The 20,606-nt window shown below is 48.7% G+C and overlaps 2 protein-coding genes across 7 annotated transcripts in view; one reads left to right on the top strand and one right to left on the bottom strand.

Annotated features, from left to right (window-relative positions):
* Positions 1 to 11,619, top strand: part of ERCC2 (ERCC excision repair 2, TFIIH core complex helicase subunit) — a 31,197-nt gene extending 19,578 nt beyond the window's left edge. The window contains exons 14-23 of one of the 2 annotated variants that reach the window (XR_014551357.1): positions 22 to 91; positions 235 to 336; positions 1,129 to 1,192; positions 2,358 to 2,479; positions 5,019 to 5,111; positions 6,014 to 6,310; positions 6,379 to 7,394; positions 10,524 to 10,667; positions 10,799 to 10,942; positions 11,325 to 11,619. Coding sequence is in view for 1 of the 2 variants with exons in the window: in XM_083627080.1 (XP_083483206.1) it covers positions 22 to 91; positions 235 to 336; positions 1,129 to 1,192; positions 2,358 to 2,479; positions 5,019 to 5,111; positions 6,014 to 6,086; positions 7,324 to 7,394; positions 10,524 to 10,667; positions 10,799 to 10,942; positions 11,325 to 11,417 (976 nt within the window). In the remaining variant the exon portion in view is untranslated. The remainder of the gene's footprint in view (positions 1 to 21; positions 92 to 234; positions 337 to 1,128; positions 1,193 to 2,357; positions 2,480 to 5,018; positions 5,112 to 6,013; positions 6,311 to 6,378; positions 7,395 to 10,523; positions 10,668 to 10,798; positions 10,943 to 11,324) is intronic. The other variant, XM_083627080.1, reaches the window with a different exon arrangement.
* A 1,024-nt stretch (positions 11,620 to 12,643) lies between these two features.
* Positions 12,644 to 20,606, bottom strand: part of KLC3 (kinesin light chain 3) — a 29,721-nt gene continuing 21,758 nt past the window's right edge. For 4 of the 5 annotated variants that reach the window (XM_083627429.1, XM_083627427.1, XM_083627428.1 and 1 more), the window contains exons 9-13: positions 17,807 to 17,906; positions 16,752 to 16,795; positions 15,659 to 15,792; positions 14,300 to 14,366; positions 12,644 to 13,222 (exon numbers count right to left, since the gene is read on the bottom strand). In XM_083627429.1, coding sequence (XP_083483555.1) covers positions 13,142 to 13,222; positions 14,300 to 14,366; positions 15,659 to 15,792; positions 16,752 to 16,795; positions 17,807 to 17,906 — 426 coding nt within the window. In that variant the 3' untranslated portion in view covers positions 12,644 to 13,141. The remainder of the gene's footprint in view (positions 13,223 to 14,299; positions 14,367 to 15,658; positions 15,793 to 16,751; positions 16,796 to 17,806; positions 17,907 to 20,606) is intronic. The other variant, XM_083627431.1, reaches the window with a different exon arrangement.

Genomic DNA, 20,606 nt, shown 5'->3' with positions numbered 1-20,606 from the left:
CAATTCTGTGATTCTCCCCAGCTGCATGGACGCCTCCATCGCTATCAAGCCAGTCTTTGAGAGGTTCCAGTCGGTCATTATCACCTCAGGAGTAAGTGTGGCCTTTTTACTGGGTCCGTGAGGGTCCTCTTCTTGCAGGCCCAAACTGGTGTGAGTTTGTGTGTATTTGTGAGAGAGAAAAGTGTGATTTGTGGCCACATTTTCCACCCCAATTTCCTCCTCATTCGGGCGCAGACCCTTTCGCCGCTGGACATCTACCCCAAAATCCTGGACTTCAGGCCCGTCACCATGGCAACGTTCACCATGACCCTCGCCAGGACCTGCCTTTGCCCGATGGTGAGTGTGAGGAGACAGGGCGGTTGGCAGAGGGCTCTCCCCACAGTGCCAGGGCCGCCATCCGCCCAGAGGAGCAAAGGGTCAAGAGGCTGGTTGCTTTTTTTAAGGGTGTCGAATCTCGGGAGGCAGCCCCCCAACCTCCAAGCCTTCGGGGCCGGTCACTGCCTCTCGGCCCAACCTTGCAGGGTTGTTGTTGTGGAGAGAGAGGGAGAGCCCCATATGTCCCCTGTGAGATCCCTGGAGGAAAAAGCAGGGTAAAAGGTAAAGGGACCCCTGATCATTAGGTCCAGTTGTGGCCGACTCTGGGGTTGCGGCACTCATCTCGCTTTATTGGCTGAGGGAGCCGGCGTGCAGTTTCCGGGTCATGTGGCCAGCATGACTAAGCCGCCTCTGGCAAACCAGAGCAGCGCATGGAAACGCCGTTTACCTTCCCACCGGAGCGGTACCTTTTCATCTACTTGCACTTTGATGTGCTTTCAAACTGCTAGGTTGGCAGGAGCAGGGACAGAGCAACGGGAGCTCACCCCATCACGGGGATTTGAACCGCTGACCTGATCGGCAAGTCCTAGGCTCTGTGGTTTAACCCACAGCGCTACCCACGTCCCTTAAAAAGCAGGGTACAAAGGCAATAAAATAAATGCCTTTTCATCGGGCGTTCCACCCCCAAAGGATTTTTTTTGAGGTTCCCTTCTGCAAAAAGAGGGGTGTTCGATTAATCAACCACCCAACTTTCCCCATTTCCTTGCCCCCCCCCAAACAGGCCGTTTCTCCAAATCCCCTTTCCCGTTTCAGATTGTGGGGAGAGGGAACGACCAGGTGACCATCAGCTCCAAGTTCGAGACGCGCGAAGACATTGGTAAGGAGGGGGAGCAGAATATTTGCCTTGCGTGGACTTTGCACCCCACCCCTTCTTGCCTAAAATGCAAATTCACACCAAGTATTTTTAAAGGGCTTCAAACAGCCGTTGTTTCTCCCGCCACCACAAAGCATTCTGGGAGTTGTAGTTTGTTAAGGGCGCTGAAGCTCAACATCAAAAAACGAAGATCATGGCCACTGAGCCCATCACCTCCTGGCAAATAGAAGGGGAAGAAATGGAGGCAGTGAGAGATTTTACTTTCTTGGGCTCCATGATCACTGCAGATGGTGACAGCAGTCACGAAATTAAAAGACGCCTGCTCCTTGGGAGAAAAGCAATGACAAACCTAGACAGCATCTTAAAAAGTAGAGACATCACCTTGCCAACAAAGGTCCGTATAGTTAAAGCCATGGTTTTCCCAGTAGTGATGTATGGAAGTGAGAGCTGGACCACAAAGAAGGCTGATCGCCGAAGAATTGATGCTTTTGAATTCTGGTGCTGGAGGAGACTCTTGAGAGTCCCATGGACTGCAAGAAGATCAAACCTCTCCATTCTGAAGGAAATCAGCCCTGAGTGCTCACTGGAAGGACAGATCCTGAAGCTGAGGCTCCAAGACTTTGGCCACCTCATGAGAAGAGAAGACTCCCTGGAAAAGACCCTGATGTTGGGAGAAGGGGACAGAGAAGGGGACGGCAGAGGACGAGATGGTGGGGCAGTGTTCTTGAAGCTACCAGCATGAGTTTGACCAAACTGCGGGAGGCAGTGGAAGACAGGAGGGCCTGGCGTGCTCTGGTCCAGGGGGTCACGAAGTGTTGGACATGACTAAACGACTAAACGACAGGGCGCTGTGAGTTCTGAGGCTCCCCTCGCAGAGCTGCAGTTCCCAGGGTGGTTTTAACAATCCATCCCTATTCCTCACAGGGAGCTTTGGGAATTGTAGTTCCCAGAGGGTCTCCTAACAAATCTCAGCGCCTTTCACACTGAGATTTCCAGGATTCTTTAGGGGAAAGCTGTGCTGTTTAAAAGGCTTTAAATGCCTGGCTTGGGTAGTGGCCAGGAGTGAGAACGTGGTTGGGTCATGGGTGCCCTCCTTCGCGGCAGGGGTTGACAGAGGGAAGGCTTCCGTGTGGCTCTCTCCCCAAAACAATCCTTGATTTTCTCGCAGCCGTAATCCGCAACTACGGGAATCTGCTGCTGGAGATGTCAGCCATCGTCCCGGACGGCATCGTGGCCTTTTTCACCAGCTACCAGTACATGGAGAACATTGTGGCCTCGTGGTATGAGCAGGTATGTGCGAGTGTGCACGCATGCATGTTTGTGGATCGGGTCCGGGTCTTCGCTGCCGGCTGGGAGGCTCCTGAGAGTGACCTTTAGAGGGTGGTGGGTTTCTTAAGCTGGGACAATTGGGAACGCTTTGAATCTTGGTCTTAGGAGCTAGATATGGCCCTCAAGTTGGAAATGTAAAGAAAAAGAAGGAACATTTTATCATATGTGGTGGGAATGTAAAAAAGTAAAGAACTTCTGGGAAATGATATATAATGAGATGAAAAAGATGCCTCGCCAGAGTGGTGCATGCTCTGGTTATCTCCCGCTTGGACTACTGCAATGCACTCTCCGTGGGGCTACCTTTGAAGGTGACCCAGAAACTGCAACAAATACAGAATGCGGCAGCTAGACTGGTGACTGGGAGCGGCCGCCGAGACCATATAACGCCGTTCTTGAAAGACCTACATTGGCTCCCAGTACGTTTCCGAGCACAATTCAAAGTGTTGGTGCTGACCTTAAAGCCCCAAACGGCCTCGATCCAGTATACCTGAAGGAGCGTCTCCACCTCCATCGTTCTACCTGGACACTGAGGTCCAGCTCCGAGGGCCTTCTGGCAGTTCCCTCACTGCGAGAAGCCAAGTTACAGGGAACCAGGCAGAGGGCCTTCTCGGTAGTGGGGCCCTTCCTGTGGAACGCCCTCCCACTAGATGTCAAAGAGAACAGCAACTACCAGACTTTTAGAAGACATCTGAGGGCAGCCCTGTTTAGGGAAGCTTTTAATGTTTGATGTATTACAGTATTTTAATATTTTTTTGGAAGCCGCCCAGAGTGGCTGGGGAAGCCCAGCCAGATGGGCGGGGTATAAATAATAAATAAATTATTATTATTATTATTATTATTATTATTATTATTATTATTATTATAAAAAACAGAAGCATTTTTACTTGGTATTATAGGTCAGGACATTAATAGGCAAGATGTTAAATTGTTTTTATATGCAACAACTGCGGCAAGAGTATTCTTAGCCCAGAAATGGAAACAAGAAGAAATTTCGACGAAAGAAGAATGGCAGACGAAATTAATGGACTGTGCAGAATTGGACAAAATGACAGGAAGGATTTGAAACCTGCGAGACCAGAGATTTACAGAAGATTGGAAGAAGTATATGAACTATTTGAAAAGCAACTGTAATCAACAAATTACGCTACTACAAGAAGTTTTGTAAGGAGAGATATACGAAGTGTTACAAAGTAGAAAAAGATAGAGATATTGGTTATGAGTTTGAAATGTAATAGGGAAGATAAGAAATGCATACTGCGAGATTAGACTGGAAAATTTTCAGACAGGATTGATGGAAGTCAAAAATTTGAGTAAGATGTAAAAGTATGTTTAATTACTGTTGAAAATGATTTGATAAAAAAACTAATAAAAAATTATATATATATATAAAAAAGATATGGCCCTCAAGACCTTTGTATGTGGCCCTTGGGCTCTCCGCCAGCCGCAGCCTTCATCAGCTCTGCTTCTTGCCTTCCTTGAGAGCTTTTGCCCGGCTGAAAATTGCCCCTGAAGTGTGGAAAGTTTCAGGAAAGGGCAGCCTAAAGGTCACAGGGTTGACTTTGAGTGTTAATTCGCTGGCTATCCATACATAAGAATAAGAAAAGTAGAAATACAGCCAAAGACATTTTGGATCACAATGCAATAAAATGTGAGTTAAAGGAAATTGAGGAAAAAACTTTTCGATGGAGACTAAATGAAAACTTACTGGATGATCAAAAGATAAATGAGAAAGCCCAGAAGATGTTGACGGAATACTTTGTGAATAAAATTGTAATGAAGAAACAAAAATGAGCATTTTATGGGACGCCAGTAAAGCAGTAATGCGAGGCTTCTTGACAAAGAATTGTGATGAACAGATTACGCTGGTAGGTTTGCAAGAAGTTTCGTAAGGTGAATTATTAGAAATATTGCAAAAAATAAAAAGACAATGAGGAGAATCGTTAAAGATATTAAAAGGTAATATGAAATTAAGAAATGTATAATAAGTGATAAGTACGGAAAATCATCAGAGGTGTTGACGGAAGTCCAAATAATATTGTATGAGATGAGAAGTTCTGTTGTATGAATGTTAATTGATATGTTAAAAATTAATAAAAATGTTTAAAAAAAGGAAAGAAAGAATGCAGCGTTTTAGACTTTTTAATTTAGAGAAAAGGCAAGTAAAAGTTGCTTCACAGAAGCTTATCAAATTATGAGGAAAGGTTTTCCCTCCCTCTCTCTTGTAACAACGCTAGATATTCAACGAAGCTGAGCATTGGAAAATTCGGGGCAGAAAAAAGGAAGGAACCTCTTCACGCAGCGCCAAGTTAAACTGTGGAACTCCCTGCCACAAGGATGACCTCTGACCGAATCCTCTCTTCAAGCCATCTCTCGGTCTGTTACAGCTTCTTGTGGGAGGGAGTTCCACAGTCTAACCACCTGCTGTATGAAGAAGCCTTGTGACTTTTTGAATTTCACGCGCACACCCCCCCCCCCCGGTTTTTCTCTCCGGCCACTGCAGGGGATCCTAGAGAACATCCAGCGCAACAAACTCATCTTCATCGAGACGCAGGACGGAGCAGAGACGAGCATGGCCCTGGAGAAGTACCAGGAGGTGAGCCGCCAGCCGGGACGCGGTAGCAGGCAGTTCCACTGGTGAACGGTGGGGCAGGGCAAATAAGCAGTGACCTCGAAGTACTCACCAATACTGAATGAAATCCCGCCCCCCTGTTCGTTTTACCAGCCCAGTTTATTTATTTCAAATGTTTGAAAACTTACTTTATTTTTGAAGAAATCTCTGAGCCGTGTAAAACATTAGAACAGTTAACAGTACCGTTAAAATAGGATTCATTGAGGATTAAGTGAATTAAGAAGAATGGAAATGCAGGTGTAATTGATGATGGAGTCATCTGTTTTGATTGTAACTTACAGAAAACAACGAATGCCGTAAGGGGAAAAATAAGAGTTAAATTTATTGTGCTTTAAAGAAGTTAATCTGAATCCTGAAATACTGTTCCTGACCAGGGCGTGTTTAGTAATTTACATCAATACTCTAACGAGTGAAACTTTGGGAGCAGAGTTTGGTATGGAATATCTGTCTTACCTAGCTAAACAATATCCTCAAAACAAAAATATAAAACCAGTAAAACAGTAGTATAAAATCATATAAAAATGGGGATTGACGAAATCCAATCTTACGGTTAAGGGAAAGTCTGGGCAAGAAGATTCAGGTGTGGCAGAATATTTATTCTGCCTTTATAATAAATTGATTTTTCAGCGTGGCAGGAACCAAACTGTGGAACTCCCTGTTGATGTCAGGCTGGCACCATCACTGAACTGTTTTCGGTGCCTGCTATAAACACTGTTTTCGTTCTGGCAAGCAAACGCAGATATGTAGAATGCTGACATAAATCCAGGGGGGGAATCAGGGCAAAATTATTCCCCCCTCGAGTGATGGCCGCCATGTGGAGGAACTGGCCGGATTTTGCAATGCGTGTCTTGTCTCTTCTTTGCCAGGCCTGCGAAAACGGACGGGGAGCCATTTTGCTGTCTGTAGCCAGGGGGAAGGTCTCTGAAGGGATCGACTTCGGTGAGTACCTCTGCCTGCCCTCTCCTAATTTTCTCAAGCAATTCCTCTCATCTCTGTCTCTTTCCCTGCCAGAGAGAAAAAAGGAAGAGATTTAAGCATGTGGACTAGAAACTTAGAACGTGGGTAGGCAAACTAAGGCCCGGGGGGCCAGATCCGGCCCAATCGGCTTCTAAATCTGGCCCGCGGACGGTCCAGGAATCAGCATGTTTTTACAGGAGTAGAATGTGTCCTTTTATTTAAAATGCACCTCTGGGTTATTTGTGGGGTCTGCCTGGTGTTTTTACATGAGCAGAATGTGTGCTTTTATTTAAAATGCATCTCTGGTTTATTTGTGGGGCATAGGAATTCGTTCATTTCCCCCCCCCCTTCAAAATATAGTCCGGCCCCCCACAAGGTCCGAGGGACAGTGGACCGGCCCCCTGCTGAAAAAGTTTGCTGACCCCTGACTTAGAAGATGACACACACACAGGGAAGCACAGCAGATATTAGGTTCAGGGAGGCAAGATGCCACTGCGAGTGTGGTTACTGGGGCCCAACAACCGAGGATGCTTGCTGCCTTCACACCCTCCAGGATCCTGGACCAGATGGGCCAGGGGCCTCATCCAGCAGGGATCTTGTTGGAATCATAGAATTGTATAGTTGTAAGGGACACGGGTGGCGCTGTGGGTTAAACCACAGAGCCTAGGACTTGCCGATCAGAAGGTCGGCGGTTCGAATCCCCGCCACGGGGTGAGCTCCCATTGCTCAGTCCCTGCTCCTGCCAACCTAGCAGTTCAAAAGCACACCAGTGCAAGTAGATAAATAGGTACCGCTCCGGCGGGAAGCTAAACGGCGTTTCCGTGTGCTGCTCTGGTTCGCCAGAAGCGGCTTAGTCATGCTGGCCACAAGACCTGGAAGCTGTACGCCGGCTCCCTCGGCCAGTAGAGCGAGATGAGCACCACAACCCCAGAGTCGGCCACGACTGGACTTAATGGTTGGGGGTCCCTTTACCTTTTAAGGTAACCTAAGGGGTCATCTAGCCCAACCCCATGCAATGACGCAAGAATCGCAGCTAAAGGATCCCTGGCAGGTGGCTGTTTACCTCCCTGCTGTAAAACCTCCAAGGGACGATGGAATCATAGCATTGTAGCATTGGAAGGGTTCCCCAGAGCCCATCTAGTCCAACCCGCCCCCCCCCCAGGAATCTCAGCCACTGCATGTCATTCAACCTGGTTTAGATTTGTGTCCTTCTCTGCAGTCCACCACTACGGGAGAGCCGTGATCATGTTTGGCGTGCCCTACGTCTACACCCAGAGCCGAATCCTGAAGGTGAGTCTGGCGTCTCCTCTCTGCCTGCGCCTTCAAGCTGGGCTCCCAGCCTCCTTCCTCCGTCTTTGCTCCAGAGCAGGTGATTCCCAGGAGCTGCCTCCTTGAGGCTGCGCGACTCTCCTGGGGCTCCACCGCCGCACAACAAACCTTGGCGTCTCCTGGATACGGGGAGGGCGAAGAGGATGTCTGTTCCCAGCTCCTCTTCTGCCCAGCTGGAGGTGGGAATTTCTGTACAGCAAGCAAGGAGGGGAAACTGTTGTGAGACACACACACACACACACACAGACACACAAAAACATATATATAAAACTTCAGATATGCAGAAAGAACCTTTTATTCAGGGTGAAAGAGGAGAGCGCAAAATATGGTCTGAAGCTCAACATCAAAAAAACGAAGATCATGGCCACTGGGCCCATCACCTCCTGAAGGGGAAGAAATGGAGGCAGTTAAGAGATTTTACTTTCTTGGGCTCCATGATCACTGCAGATGGTGACAGCAGCCACGAAATTAAAAGACACCTGCTTCTTGGGAGAAAGGCGATGGCAAACCTAGACAGCATCTTAAAAAGCAGAGACATCACCTTGCCGACAAAGGCCCGTATAGTTAAAGCTATGGTTTTCCCAGTAGTGATGTATGGAAGTGAGAGCTGGACCATAAAGAAGGCTGATTGCCAGAGAATGGATGCTTTTGAATTCTGGTGCTGGAGGAGACTCTTGAGAGTCCCATGGACTGCAAGAAGATCAAACCTCTCCATTCTTAAGGAAATCAGCCCTAAGTGCTCACTGGAAGGACAGATCCTGAAGCTGAGGCTCCAATACTTTGGTCACCTCCTAAGAGAAGACTCCCTGGAAAAGATCCTTCGGAATGGAGAGGTTTGATCTTCTTGCAGTCCATGGGACTCTCAAGAGTCTCCTCCAGCATCCATTCTTCGGCGATCAGCCTTCTTTGTGGTCCAGCTCTCACTTCCATACATCACTACTGGGAAAAGCATAGCTTTAACTATACGGACCTTTGTTGGCAAGGTGATGTCTCAAGAAGATGAACTACGTACTGCTTAAAGATGAGCTTTTATGGCAGCCTTCACCTGGAAGGGGCTGGTGGGAGTTGTAGTCCAAAAGAGCCAGAGGGCGCCTGGTTGGCAGGGCTGTGTGCATGTTGTGATGTTGCCAGCCCTGTGCCCAGTGCTAAAACCCCTGGCAGAGAGTCTGGGATCTGAATTGGCTTACTTGATCCCAATTAAGTCAGATTAAGGAGCCGCCAGCCTGATTCCAAGAAAGAAATAAGCTTTCAGGAGAGACCTAGCGCTGTCAAAATCCCGGCCCAGGATTTTGCTGTATATTCCTTCGTTGTATTTAAACGGCTTCTTGGAGCAGGGTTAGGCCACTGGTTTACAAAGATTTTGGGGGGACATTGCCCCCTTGTTTCCACACACTCGCCCCCTGTGCCCCCAACGCTGTAAAAATGCACTGGGGATACCAGCAGATGCAGATGGGGAGAGTAGCTCTTGGGCCCTGATCCTGCTCACTGGTTTTCCATGTTGGCCATCTTCTGGTCGCCCCCCCCCCCCCGTGAGCACAGGATGCTGAACTAATTATTATTATTATTATTATTATTATTATTATTATTATATATATATATATATACCCTGCCCTTCCCAGCCAAAACTGGGCTCAGGGTGGCTAACACCAGGTATAAAAACAATTGATTGAAATAGAACTTAAAAACAAGATTAAAATACGACATTAAAATGGAGCCTCCTTTCAGTAGAAACTCAAATCAAAAACTTTTGGGGGATGAAAACGTCAAGTCTTCACCAAGGCCAGCTATCCAGACTGTTCCTACGCGGGCCAGAAAAAAGCCAGGGAAGTCCCCAAATAGGAGTTCCATCACAGAAAGAGAAAGGAAAAAGGAAAGAGGGGAAGGGGATCAAGTTGATTCCAAGCCAAAGGCCAGGCGGAACAACTCTGTCTTACAGGCCCTGCGGAAAGAAATCAGATCCTGCCGGGCCCTGGTCTCATGAATCAGAGCGTTCCACCAGGCCGGGGCCATCACTGAGAAGGCCCTGGCTCTGGTTGAGGCTAATCTGACTTCCTTAGGGTCCGGGACCTCTAAGGTGTTGCTATTTATGGACCTTAACGTCCTCTGTGGGGCATACTAGGAGAGGCGGTCCCGTAGGTCATTATAACTAGATGGTCATTGGCTTGATCCAGCATCTTACAGCTTTATTTAGGTCTGCATGACCTACGAAGGAAGACAACAGCACAGAAAAATTCAAAACCGTTGCAATGAGCTGCACTTCTATTCTGACGTCAACGAACACCATACAGTGGGCCCTCCGGATACAAATTTAATACGTTCCGGGGGTCCATGTGCACCCTGAACAATCCGTATCCAGAGGCACCGCTTCTGCGCATGCACAAGCGGCAAAAGCTGGAAAAATACTTCCGGGTTTGCCGCTTTTGGAACCCGACGTTTACGTTACTCGAGAGTAACCTAACCCGAGGGTCTACTGTATGGCGGAATCTGTTCAACAAGACATGCCACAATGCCAACTTTTCAAAGTCTGAAAGTCAGTTACAGCGCCTCCCCCTGTGTCTTATCAATATCCTTCTTAAATTGTGGCGCCCAGAATTGGACGCCGTATTCCAGGTGTGAGTCTGACCAAGGAGGGAACAGAGCCTATTGCTTTCCTTGATCTGGACACAGATGCAGCCGAGAATAGCTGGATAGTTAGCCTTGGTGAAGACCTGATGTTTTCATCCCCAAAAAAGGTTTTGATTTGAGTTCCCATTGAAACGAGGCTGCATTTTAATGTTTTAATGTTGTATTTTAATCTTGTTTTTAAGTTGTATTTCAATCAATTTGTTTTTTTATCGGTTATTAGCCACCCTGAGCCTGGTCTTGGCTGGGGAGGGCAGAATATAAATAAAATTTATTAGTATTTTTAGCATTAGCATTAGCGTTCTTTGCTGCTAATTTTCACGTTCAGATCAGCAGATTTTTGCATGCAGGGAACTGCATTTGTGTGTGTGTTTGTGTGTGTGTTTTTCTCACTGGGAGCGGGGAGGAGAGCCGAAAAAGGACACACGAACACACACAGAGACCTCCATGGCAGCCCCCTTTCCCCAGGCCCGTCTAGACTACCTGCGGGACCAGTTCCAGATCCGCGAAAACGACTTCCTGACCTTCGACGCCATGCGCCACGCAGCCCAGTGCGTGGGGAGAGCCATTCGCGGCAAGACCGACTATGGCCTGATGGTCTTCGCTGACAAGGTTTGCCGGGGGACGGGGAAGAAATCCTGAGCAGTGGCACACTGTTCCACAGACTCGGAGGGGGAGGTGGGCGTGTGGGCAATGGTGGGCACCCATTCTCCCCAGGTAACAAGCCCCACGACTCTCGGCAGCGCTTCGCGAGGGCGGACAAACGAGGCAAGCTCCCCCGCTGGATCCAGGAGCACATCACGGACGCCAACCTCAACTTGACGGTGGATGAGGCCGTGCAGGTGTCAAAGTTCTTCTTGCGCCAAATGGCCCAGCCGTTCCGCAAGGTGAGTGGCGGGAGAGGAGGTTCCGGGTTCGCTGACTTTTAACTGGGCTAGAGGAAGGGACTCGGAGAGTGCCAACGCTCCACAGGTTAGGGGGAACAATACTTGCCTTGCCCCGGGTACAGGCAACCCACGCTGTGTCACTGCTGGGATAAACGGCATTTCCGTGCGCTGCTCTGGTTCGCCAGAAGCGGCTTGGTCATGCTGTACGCCGGCTCCCTCGACCAATAAAGCGAGATGAGCGCCGCAATCCCAGAGTCGGTCACGACTGGACCTAATGGTCCGGGGTCCCTTTACCTTTTTACCTTAGGATTGGAGGGGGTGGCAGGTAAGAGGACGAGCCCTTCCTACTCCTGACCCCAGATCCCGTCCTCTCTTTCGCCAGGAGGACCAGCTGGGTCTGTCTCTCCTCACCTTCGAGCAGCTGCAGTCGGAGGAGACGCTACGCAAGGTGCAGGAAATTGCCCACCAGGTGTGAGGCAAGCAGGAAGAGGAAGCAGAAAGCACAAATGGGGTTCTCCTTGCAGCTCCTGCCTCAGACTGGCCCACCGGCGGAGACGAAATCAGAGGGGCCAAACTCACACAGATTTCATACCCCACACCCACACCCAAAAAGACTGCTTGCCAGTTCCAGATTTTGGACTCAGGTTGCAATAAAATAGTTTTTTGGTTTTTCTTAAGTGCTGTGTGTTATTCATTCTGCTTTGCTATCCTGCCATAATATATATACCGTGTGTGTGTGTGTGTGTGTGTGTAATATATATATATATATAATTTTTTTTATTATTTATACCCCGCCCATCTGCCTGGGTTTCCCCAGCCACTCCGGGCGGCTTCCAACAGAACACTAAAATACAATAACCTATTCAACATTAAAAACTTCCCTAAACAGGGCTGCCTTCAGATGTCTTCTAAAAGTCTGGGAGTTGTTCTTCTCTTTGACATCTGGTGGGAGGGCGTTCCACAGGGCGGGTGCCACTACCAAGAAGGCCCTCTGCCTGGTTCCCTGTAACCTCACTTCTCGCAGTGAGTGAACCGCCAGAAGGACCTCAGCATCCGGGCAAAACGATGGTGGAGTTGCTCCTTCAGTTATACCGGACGGAGGCCGTTTAGGGCTTTCAAGGTCAGCACCAACACTTTAAATTGTGCTTGGAAACGTACTGGGAGCCAGTGTAGGTCTTTCAAGACCGGTGTTATGTGGTCTCGGTGGCCGCCCCCAGTCACCAGTTTAGCTGCCGCATTCTGGATTAGTTGTAGTTTCCAGGTCACCTTCAAAGGTAGCCCCACATAGAGCGCATTACAGTAGTCCAAGCGAGAGATAACCAGAGCATGCACCACTCTGGCGAGAGAGTCCGTGGGCAGATAGGGTCTCAGCCGGCAAACCAGATGGAGCTGGTAAACAGCTGCCCTGGACACAGATCTGACCTGTGCCTCCATGGACAGCTGTGAGTCCAAAATGACTCCCAGGCTGCGCACCTGGTCCTTCAGGGGCACAGTTGCCCCATGCAGGACCAGGGAGTCCTCCACACCTGCCCGCCTCCTGTCGCCCAAAAACAGTACTTCTGTCTTGTCAGGATTCAACCTCAATCTGTTAGCCGCCATCCATCCTCCAGCCGCCTCCAGACACTCAGACAGGACTCTTCCCCTTCCCCCCGTCCACTAAATTAATGACACAGACAACATTCAGCAGTCACTGGTCCAGTATCCATTTACAACCATTTATTTGGGACAGAGAGATATGCTTCCTGTTGCATAAATACAATAAATATTGTGACTTTGGCTGGAGGGAAATAGCAGCGATTTTTTCCACTGGGCGGGGGGGGGGGGGGAGAGGAGTGCAACTTTACCTGGTCGTACGCAAAGAGTTAAGGCAGCAGCGGAGTGGGGGGCAGACACCCTCCTGTCCAGCTGCTTTGGAAAGGGCCACCCACTGCCCCCCCAAAGTTCCTGAGAAATAACAGCCTGTTTGTCCTGATTGCGGGGGGACTGGACCTGATCTCCATCCCGGCCCCAGGGAACAGGGGCGTTCCAGCTGTGGGATGGGGGGGTCTCCACTTGATGCAAGACACCCAGCCCTGGTTCCAGCAGCCCCACAAGCTCAGCTGAAGGCTGGCCGAGGGGAGGAGAGAGAGGCTCAAGCTTCGGCCCAGCCTAAAGGCAGCAGCGAGGGAAGCGCGGCGGGAGGAAGGGGCCGGGCAAGGCCTAAGTGGAGCTGCTTTGCATGAGGTCCTGGGAGCTGGAGCTCAGCGTCCGGGCGCCAGTCAGGGTCCTGCTGCTCGGCTGCTGCAAAACAAACAGACAAGGCTACAGCACTGCAGCAAAAGCCAAGTTTCTAGTCCCCATTGCTTTGGCTGCAACCCCTTTCTTTGAGGCTCTGCCTAAAAGAGCATAAACATAAGAGCCCAGATTCCTGTTCTCACAGCAGCCAACCAGGTGCCCATCAGGGAAAACCCGCAAGCAGGACCCGAGTGCGAGAGCAACTCTCGCCTGCTGTGGTATCAAGCCACTGGCATTCAGAAGACCTTTTTGCCCAGCCACCGTGGCTAGTAGCCATGAATCTATCTTTGCAGTTCTTTCTAGAAAGTACCATAATGATTATGACTATTTGTCGGCACTTTGCAGAAATCAGTTGTCTCCAAATATGGCGGCCTGGAATTTACGAGTCGGGAGTCAGTGCCACCCAGCGGAAGGGAGCGTTTTGGAGACTCTGCAGCTGCCCCCTGGGCTCGCTCGTCAACAGTTCGGATCATCAAGATGTTTCTCTTCCTTAATTTATAACTAGTATTTTGGTAAACTTTGGCTCGACTTTGCGTTTGGCACTGCCTAGCAAAGTGCTCAGCCCAGCCCAGCTTCACGCAGCCTCACAGTTTAGGGGCGTTAGAACAATAAAACAATGAGATGAAACGATAAATTAAAGCAACAAAACGAAGCACTAAAAGGAGTTAAGAAATAAAATGGAAGAGAAGATAAAAACAAATGCTAAGAGTTGGTTATAGAGCAGAAACTTGCCTTAGAGCTCAAAACCCTGCTTCAACATTCAGCAGTCAGCTTAAAATCCTCTATCTCATCCTCATTTAAACCCGCCCAAATTGGGTTTCCTGTGGCAGCGAGTTACACAGATGCACTTCTAAGGGGCTCAACACCAGCATCTTCCAAACTGACTGGCAGGCCAGCAACGCCAGGAAGGCACATGCCAGGGCAGGGAATGGCAAAGCACAGTCTTTGCTGGCTGGGCTGCCAGGGCCCCCTTCCGCCAGCCACAAGGGAAACTGACCCCCCCAGGACTTTCTGCATGTGAGGCAGGGCTCTGTCCCCGCAGCCCTGGCACCTTGCCCCTCCTCTCCCCTGCGACAGACTCACCGTTGGGGACACAGCAGCCGCTCTCTCGCCCACGTGCAAGACGTTCAGGGAAGTGGCTCTTTTCATCCTGTCCAAAAAGACAAATGCCTGTCAAGTTTTGATGCACCTGTGCATGCCTGGTTTCTAAGCACAATTCAAAGGGTTGGTGCTGACCTTGAAAGCCCTAAATGGCCTCAAAGGCCCTGTATACCTGAAGCAGCATCTCCACCCCTATCGTTTAGCCCGGACACTGAGGTCCAGCGCCGAGGGCCTTCTGGCGGTTCCCTCCCTCCCTGCGAGAAGTGGGCCTTCTCGGTGGTGGCACCCGCCCTGTGGAACACCCTCCCACCAGATGTCAAGGAAATAAACAACTATCTGACTTTTAGAAGACTTCTCAAGGCAGCCCTGTTTAGGGAAGTTTTCAATGTTTGATGGCGTTTTTAGTACAGTGGACGCTCGGGTTGCGAACGTGATCTGTGCAGGATGCATGTTCGCAACCCGCAGCGTTCGCAGCAACGCGTCTGCGCACTCGCAGCTTGTGATTTGGCGCTTCTGCGCATGCGCAAAGTGCGATTTAGCGCTTCTGTGCATGCATGACCGCTGAAACCCGGAAGTAACCCGTTCCGGTACTTCCAGGTTTCGGAGGATCCGTAACCTGAAAAAACACAAACTGAAGCGTCTGTAACCCAAGGTATGACTGTATTCTGTTGGAAGCTTCCCAGAATGGCTAGGGGAACCCAGCCAGATGGGCGGGGTATAAATAATAAATTATTATTATTATTATTATTATTATTATTATTATTATTATTATTATTATTATTATTGGCTTTTTAAAGAATCATAGAATTGCTCCCCCCCGTAATCTAGCGCAACTTCCTGCAAGGCAGTAATCACAGCTCAAGAATACTTGACCGATGGCTGTTCAACCACCAGCGAATCATGGAGTTGGAAGGGATCCCCAAAGGTCATCTATTCCAACGTTCTGCAACAATGCAGGAATCTCAACTAACGCATCCAAGGCAGATAGCCATCCAACCTCTGCATAAAAACCTCCAAAGTCAGGAAGAAGGGGACCACCTTCCCAGGGAGTCTCTTCTATTATCAGAGTTCTCACCCTCAGAAAGTTCTTCCAAATATTTAGTCAGAATATCCTTCCTTGTAACTTGAAGCCATTGTTTCGGTTCCTGTCCCTCCAGAGCAGGAGAAAACAAGCTTGCTCCATCAGCCCTTCAGATATTTGAAGAGGCTATCATCTCACCCTCTCCGTCTAAACACCCCCAACTCCCTCAATCGTTCCTCACGAGAACAGTGTTTGTGTGCAAATTGCTTGCTTGGAGGCAAACGTTCCTGCCACCAGATTCCAGGGAGACCCAGACTCACCCTGGGGCCGAGGCTGCAATAGGTCGCCGTCCGCCTTCCCCTTTGAGTTTGGAGACGAGTTTCTCGCTGCCTCGCTTGAGGGACTCGCGGAAGCGGGAAAAGGAACTGCTGCGCCTCAGGTTCCCAAGGGAGTCCTGGCAAAAAGGGAGGGATCACAGAATTGTAAAAAGGTAAAGGACCCCTGGACGGTTAAGTCCAGTCAAAGGTGACTCTGGGGTTGCGGCACTGATCTGGCTTTCAGGCCGAGGGAGCCAGCGTTTGTCCACAGATAGCATTCCAGGTCACGTGGCCAGCAGGACTAAACCACTTCTGCCACAACTGGACACTGTGATGGAAACCAGAGCGCACGGAAACGCTGTTTACTTTCCCGCCGGAGCGGTACCTATTTATCTACTTGCACTGGTCTGCTTTCGAACTGCTAGGTTGGCAGGAGCTGGGACAGAGCAAAGGGAGCTCACTCCGTCGCGGGGAATCAAACCGCCGACCTTCTGATCGGCAAGACCAAGAGGCTCAGTGGTTTAGACCACAGCGCAACCAGTGTCCATCTACAGAACTGTAGAGTTGGAAGGGACCCAAAGGATTGTCTAGTCCAACCCCCTGAAGTGCAGGTTAAAAGGTAAAGGTAAAGGGACCCCTGACCATTAGGTCCAGTCGTGGCTGACTCTGGGGTTGTGGCACTCATCTCACTTTATTGGCCGAGGGAACCGGCGTACAGCTTCCGGGTCATGTGGCCAGCATGACTAAGCCGCTTCTGGCGAACCAGAGCAGCGCACGGAAACACCGTTTACCTTCCCGCCAGAGCGGTATCTATTTATCTACTTGCACTGATGTGCTTTCGAACTGCTAGGTTGGCAGGAGCAGGGACCGAGCAATGGGAGCTCACTCCGTCGTGGGGATTCGAACCGCCGACCTTCTGATCGGCAAGTCCTAGGCTCTGTGGTTTAGACCACAGCACCACCTGCGTCCCTCTGAAATCCTGTTGTGGGTGCAAAGGGTAACACAATCTTTCTGCAGACTAGGGTGGGGAGGTGGGGTCAAGACCTAAAAACAGAGAAGAGGTCCGGAAGCTCCCCAAAGCAGGCCCAACACAAACCTGGCTATACAGAGCGCCTCTTCCGGGTCCCGTTCTGCTCTCATCTGAAAGATGCAGGGGAAAGGATGGAGAGAATAAGATCAGGTTGCCAGACATACCCGTTTTCTGAGGACAGTCCCCAGATTTACAAATCAGTACCCTGACAAAATCCATCTGTTTAGTAGGAAGTTGAAAAGTGTCCTCAGATTCATTGAAAAAAATCTGGTAACCTTAGAAGAAGATGCTCCTTACCTCTCTCGCCCTGATCTGGCCACTGTGATCCACATGACGGTCACCTCCAGACTTGACTACTGTAACTCGCTCTACGTGGGGCTGCCCTTGAGACTGACCCAGAAACTCCAGCGGGTGCAGAATGCCGCGGCGAGACTCCTTACGGGGTCCTCGCTGCGAGATCACATTCACCCAGTGCTCTACCAGCTGCACTGGCTCCCGGTGGAGTACAGGATCAGGTTTAAGGTGCTGGTTTTGACCTTTAAAGCCCTATACGGCCTAGGACCCTTGTACCTATGGGACCGCCTCTCCTGGTATGCCCCACGGAGGAACTTATGGTCTTCAAACAAAAACATCCTGAAGGTCCCAGGACACAGAGAGGTTAGGCTGGCCTCAACTAGAGCCAGGGCTTTTCAGCTGTGGCCCCGATCTGGTGGAACGCTCTGTCACAAGAGACTAGGGCCTTGCGGGACTTGACATCTTTCCGCAGGTCCTGCAAGACAGAGCTGTTCCGCCTGGCCTTTGGTTTGGACTCAGTCTGACCCCCTCCTTTCATAATCCTCATGGAACTCTAGCCCAATGGTTGCCATTAATTTGATTCTGAATTAATTTTAGAATGAATTGATTTTAGAATGCTGTGTTACTTTTATTGTTGTTAGCTGCTCTGAGCCCGGCTTTGGCTGGGGAGGGCGTGATATAAATAAATTTTTATTTATTTTTTTTATTATTATTATTATTATTATTATTATTATTATTATGCACAGTTTGCTGCTACATCACTCTTCCACAAACTTCCCTCTCCATACTCTGCTGCAGAGAAATGCAACTGCAAGCCGGCTGCTCACCGCCTCTGCTGACGCCCAAATCCTGGTCATGTGTGGACAGAATTTCTTTGTAGAGCTCCTCAGCTTGCTGGTACTTGCCCTGCTTCAGGTAAGACGATGCCTGGGCGAGAAGAGAGGAAGGTGGTTTTAGCTGGGTGCCACCGTACCTGATGACATCACCTGTTTCCCTAGTGAAAAAACAATTAACTAGAAAGAAGGTTCTTTTTATCTTATGTGGTGGTCTTCTAGTAAGGTTAAGGCTTACTGGGAAATGATATATAATGAAATGAAAGGGATGTTTAAAATAAGGTTTGTAAAAGAAACTCAGCTTTCCTTTTGCGCATTACAGTGGTACCTCAGGTTAAGTACTTAATTCATTCCAGAGGTCCATTCTTAACCCGAAACTGTTCTTAACCTGAAGCACCACTTTAGCTAATGGGGCCTCCTGCTGCTGCCGCGCCGCCGAAGCACGATTTCTGTTCTCATCCTGAAGCAAAGTTCTTAACCCGAGTTACTATTTCTGGGTTAGCGGAGTCTGTAACCTGAAGCGTATGTAACCAGAGGTACCACTGTATAGGAACAGAACTACCCAAACTGTATAGTGATTTATTCATGTATGTGAATACTGTGGAAAGAATGTTACTTGCCCCAAAATGGAAAGGAGCAGAGGTTCCAGCAAAGGAAGAACGGATACAAAAACTTATGGAATATGCAGAAATGGTGGGACTCACCGGAAGAATAAGAAATCAAGATAACAAACTTATTTATAAAAGAACGGAAATGGCTTATTGAATGTTTGCAGATAAACTGTAAACAGATAAGAAAAATTGGCAGGATTATTGTAATAACCTGCCGTTTCATAAGAGTTTATGCTTAAAGAAGATGAATAAATGAGCGAATCAAGTTAATTTGGATACGCAGAAGGTATTAAAAATAAATTTAAGGAACCGCAGAGAGAGGGGGAAGGAAGTCGAGTTTTGAAATGTCAAAATGTTTGTAAAATCAGTGAAATGTATAAACCTGAAAAATACAAAAAAAAAATAGAGAAAGAAAAAACGAAAAAACAATTAACTAGCTTTTTTATCATTCTAATTTTATGTAATGGCAATGAAACCCTTTTTACAGGGCCTGTTCCCCTGTAGGTCTAAGTTGCACTTTGCACTTTGATAACCTAGGCTGAGCTATGGTTTTCCCAGTAGTGATGTATGGAAGTGGGAGCTGGACCATCAAGAAGGCTGATCGCCGAAGAATGGATGCTTTTGAATTGTGGTGCTGGAGGAGACTCTTGAGAGTCCCATGGACTGCAAGAAGATCAAACCTCTCCATTCTGAAGGAAATCAGCCCTGAGTGCTCACTGGAAGGACAGAGCCTGAAGCTGAGGCTCCAAGACTTTGGCCACCTCATGAGAAGAGAAGACTCCCTGGAAAAGACCCTGATGCTGGGAAAGATGGAGGGCACAAGGAGAAGGGGACGGCAGAGGACGAGATGGCAGGACAGTCTTCTCGAAGCTACAAACATGAGTTTGACCAAATTGCGGGAGGCAGTGGAAGACAGGAGGGCCTGGCGTGCTCTGGTCCAGGGGGACACGAAGACTCGGACACGACTAAACGACTAAACAACAACAACAACAACCTAGGCTGAATTTTAGCTGGTTTAAATTTGCACTGACAGCTGGAACCTACAGCTGAACGTTTTTTCATCTCCAAGAACAGCCTAACCTTTATTACCTAGGAAATTCTGCTTGCGGATTTTTCTATTCTTCCGCAGTCAAATTGCATGCATATATATTATGGCTGATCTTATGGCTGATTGAAGACTTGTTCCCAATCTGTGCTGAGGCATTGCAAAAATAAATAAAAAGGTAAAGCTTTAAAGTGGCTGTTGTGCAAATGCTGCAAATATTGAAATGTGTGTTGTTTGTGCACAAGAACACCTCATCGCTTTTGTTACTCTACATTAAAAACAGCCCACATACTGAATCATTATGAACCATTTCTAAATGAAACACCAGCACCGAGTGAGTCAAAAGGAACCCAAAAGTCTAACATTCCTGCAACGAGCAGGGCGGTCGTGTTGCTGAATAGTCATCTTCTATAGTAGATCCTGTCCAAAGTCATCTTCTATAGTAGATCCTGTCTGTGATCCCACCTATCTGGCAAGCCTGCCTGGCAACAACCTTGTCATCGTTTGGGCTGCACCAATCCTGGGATGCTTTTACTTTTGATTTCTGTGTAATTTTTTTCTACTGTATTTTATTCTTGTAAATCATTTTGGGACCTTTTGATTATTGAGAAAGTCAGTAATAAACTCATGGAGGAGAGATCTACAGATGGCTACCAGCCACAATGACCATGTTCTGCCTCTGGGAGTTGGAGACAGCAATGTTCTGAATGCTTGGACTACTGCAATGCACTCTACGTGGGGCTACCTTTGAAGGTGATCCGGAAACTACAACTAATCCAGAATGCGACAGCTAGACTGGTGACTGGGAGCGGCTGCCGGGACCACATAATACCGGTCTTGAAAGACCTACATTGGCTCCCAGTATGTTTCCAAGCACAATTCAAAGTGTTAGTACTGACCTTTAAAGCCCTAAACGGCCTCGGTCCAGTATATCTGAAGGAGCGTCTCCACCCCCATCGTTCTACCTGAGGTCCAGCTCCGAGGGCCTTCTGGCGGTTCCCTCCCTGCGAGAAGTGAGGTTACAGGGAACCAGGCAGAGGGCCTTCTTGGTAGTGGCACCCGCCCTGTGGAACGCCCTCGCACCAGATGTCAAAGAGAACAACTACCAGACTTTTAGAAGACATCTGAAGACAGCCCT

This window comes from Podarcis filfolensis (genome assembly GCF_964270895.1).
Source record: "Podarcis filfolensis genome assembly, chromosome: 8".
NCBI classification, from domain to species: domain Eukaryota; kingdom Metazoa; phylum Chordata; class Lepidosauria; order Squamata; family Lacertidae; genus Podarcis; species Podarcis filfolensis.
The sequence above is the reverse complement of the archived record's forward strand: the minus strand, read 5'-3'. Positions and strand labels throughout refer to the sequence as shown.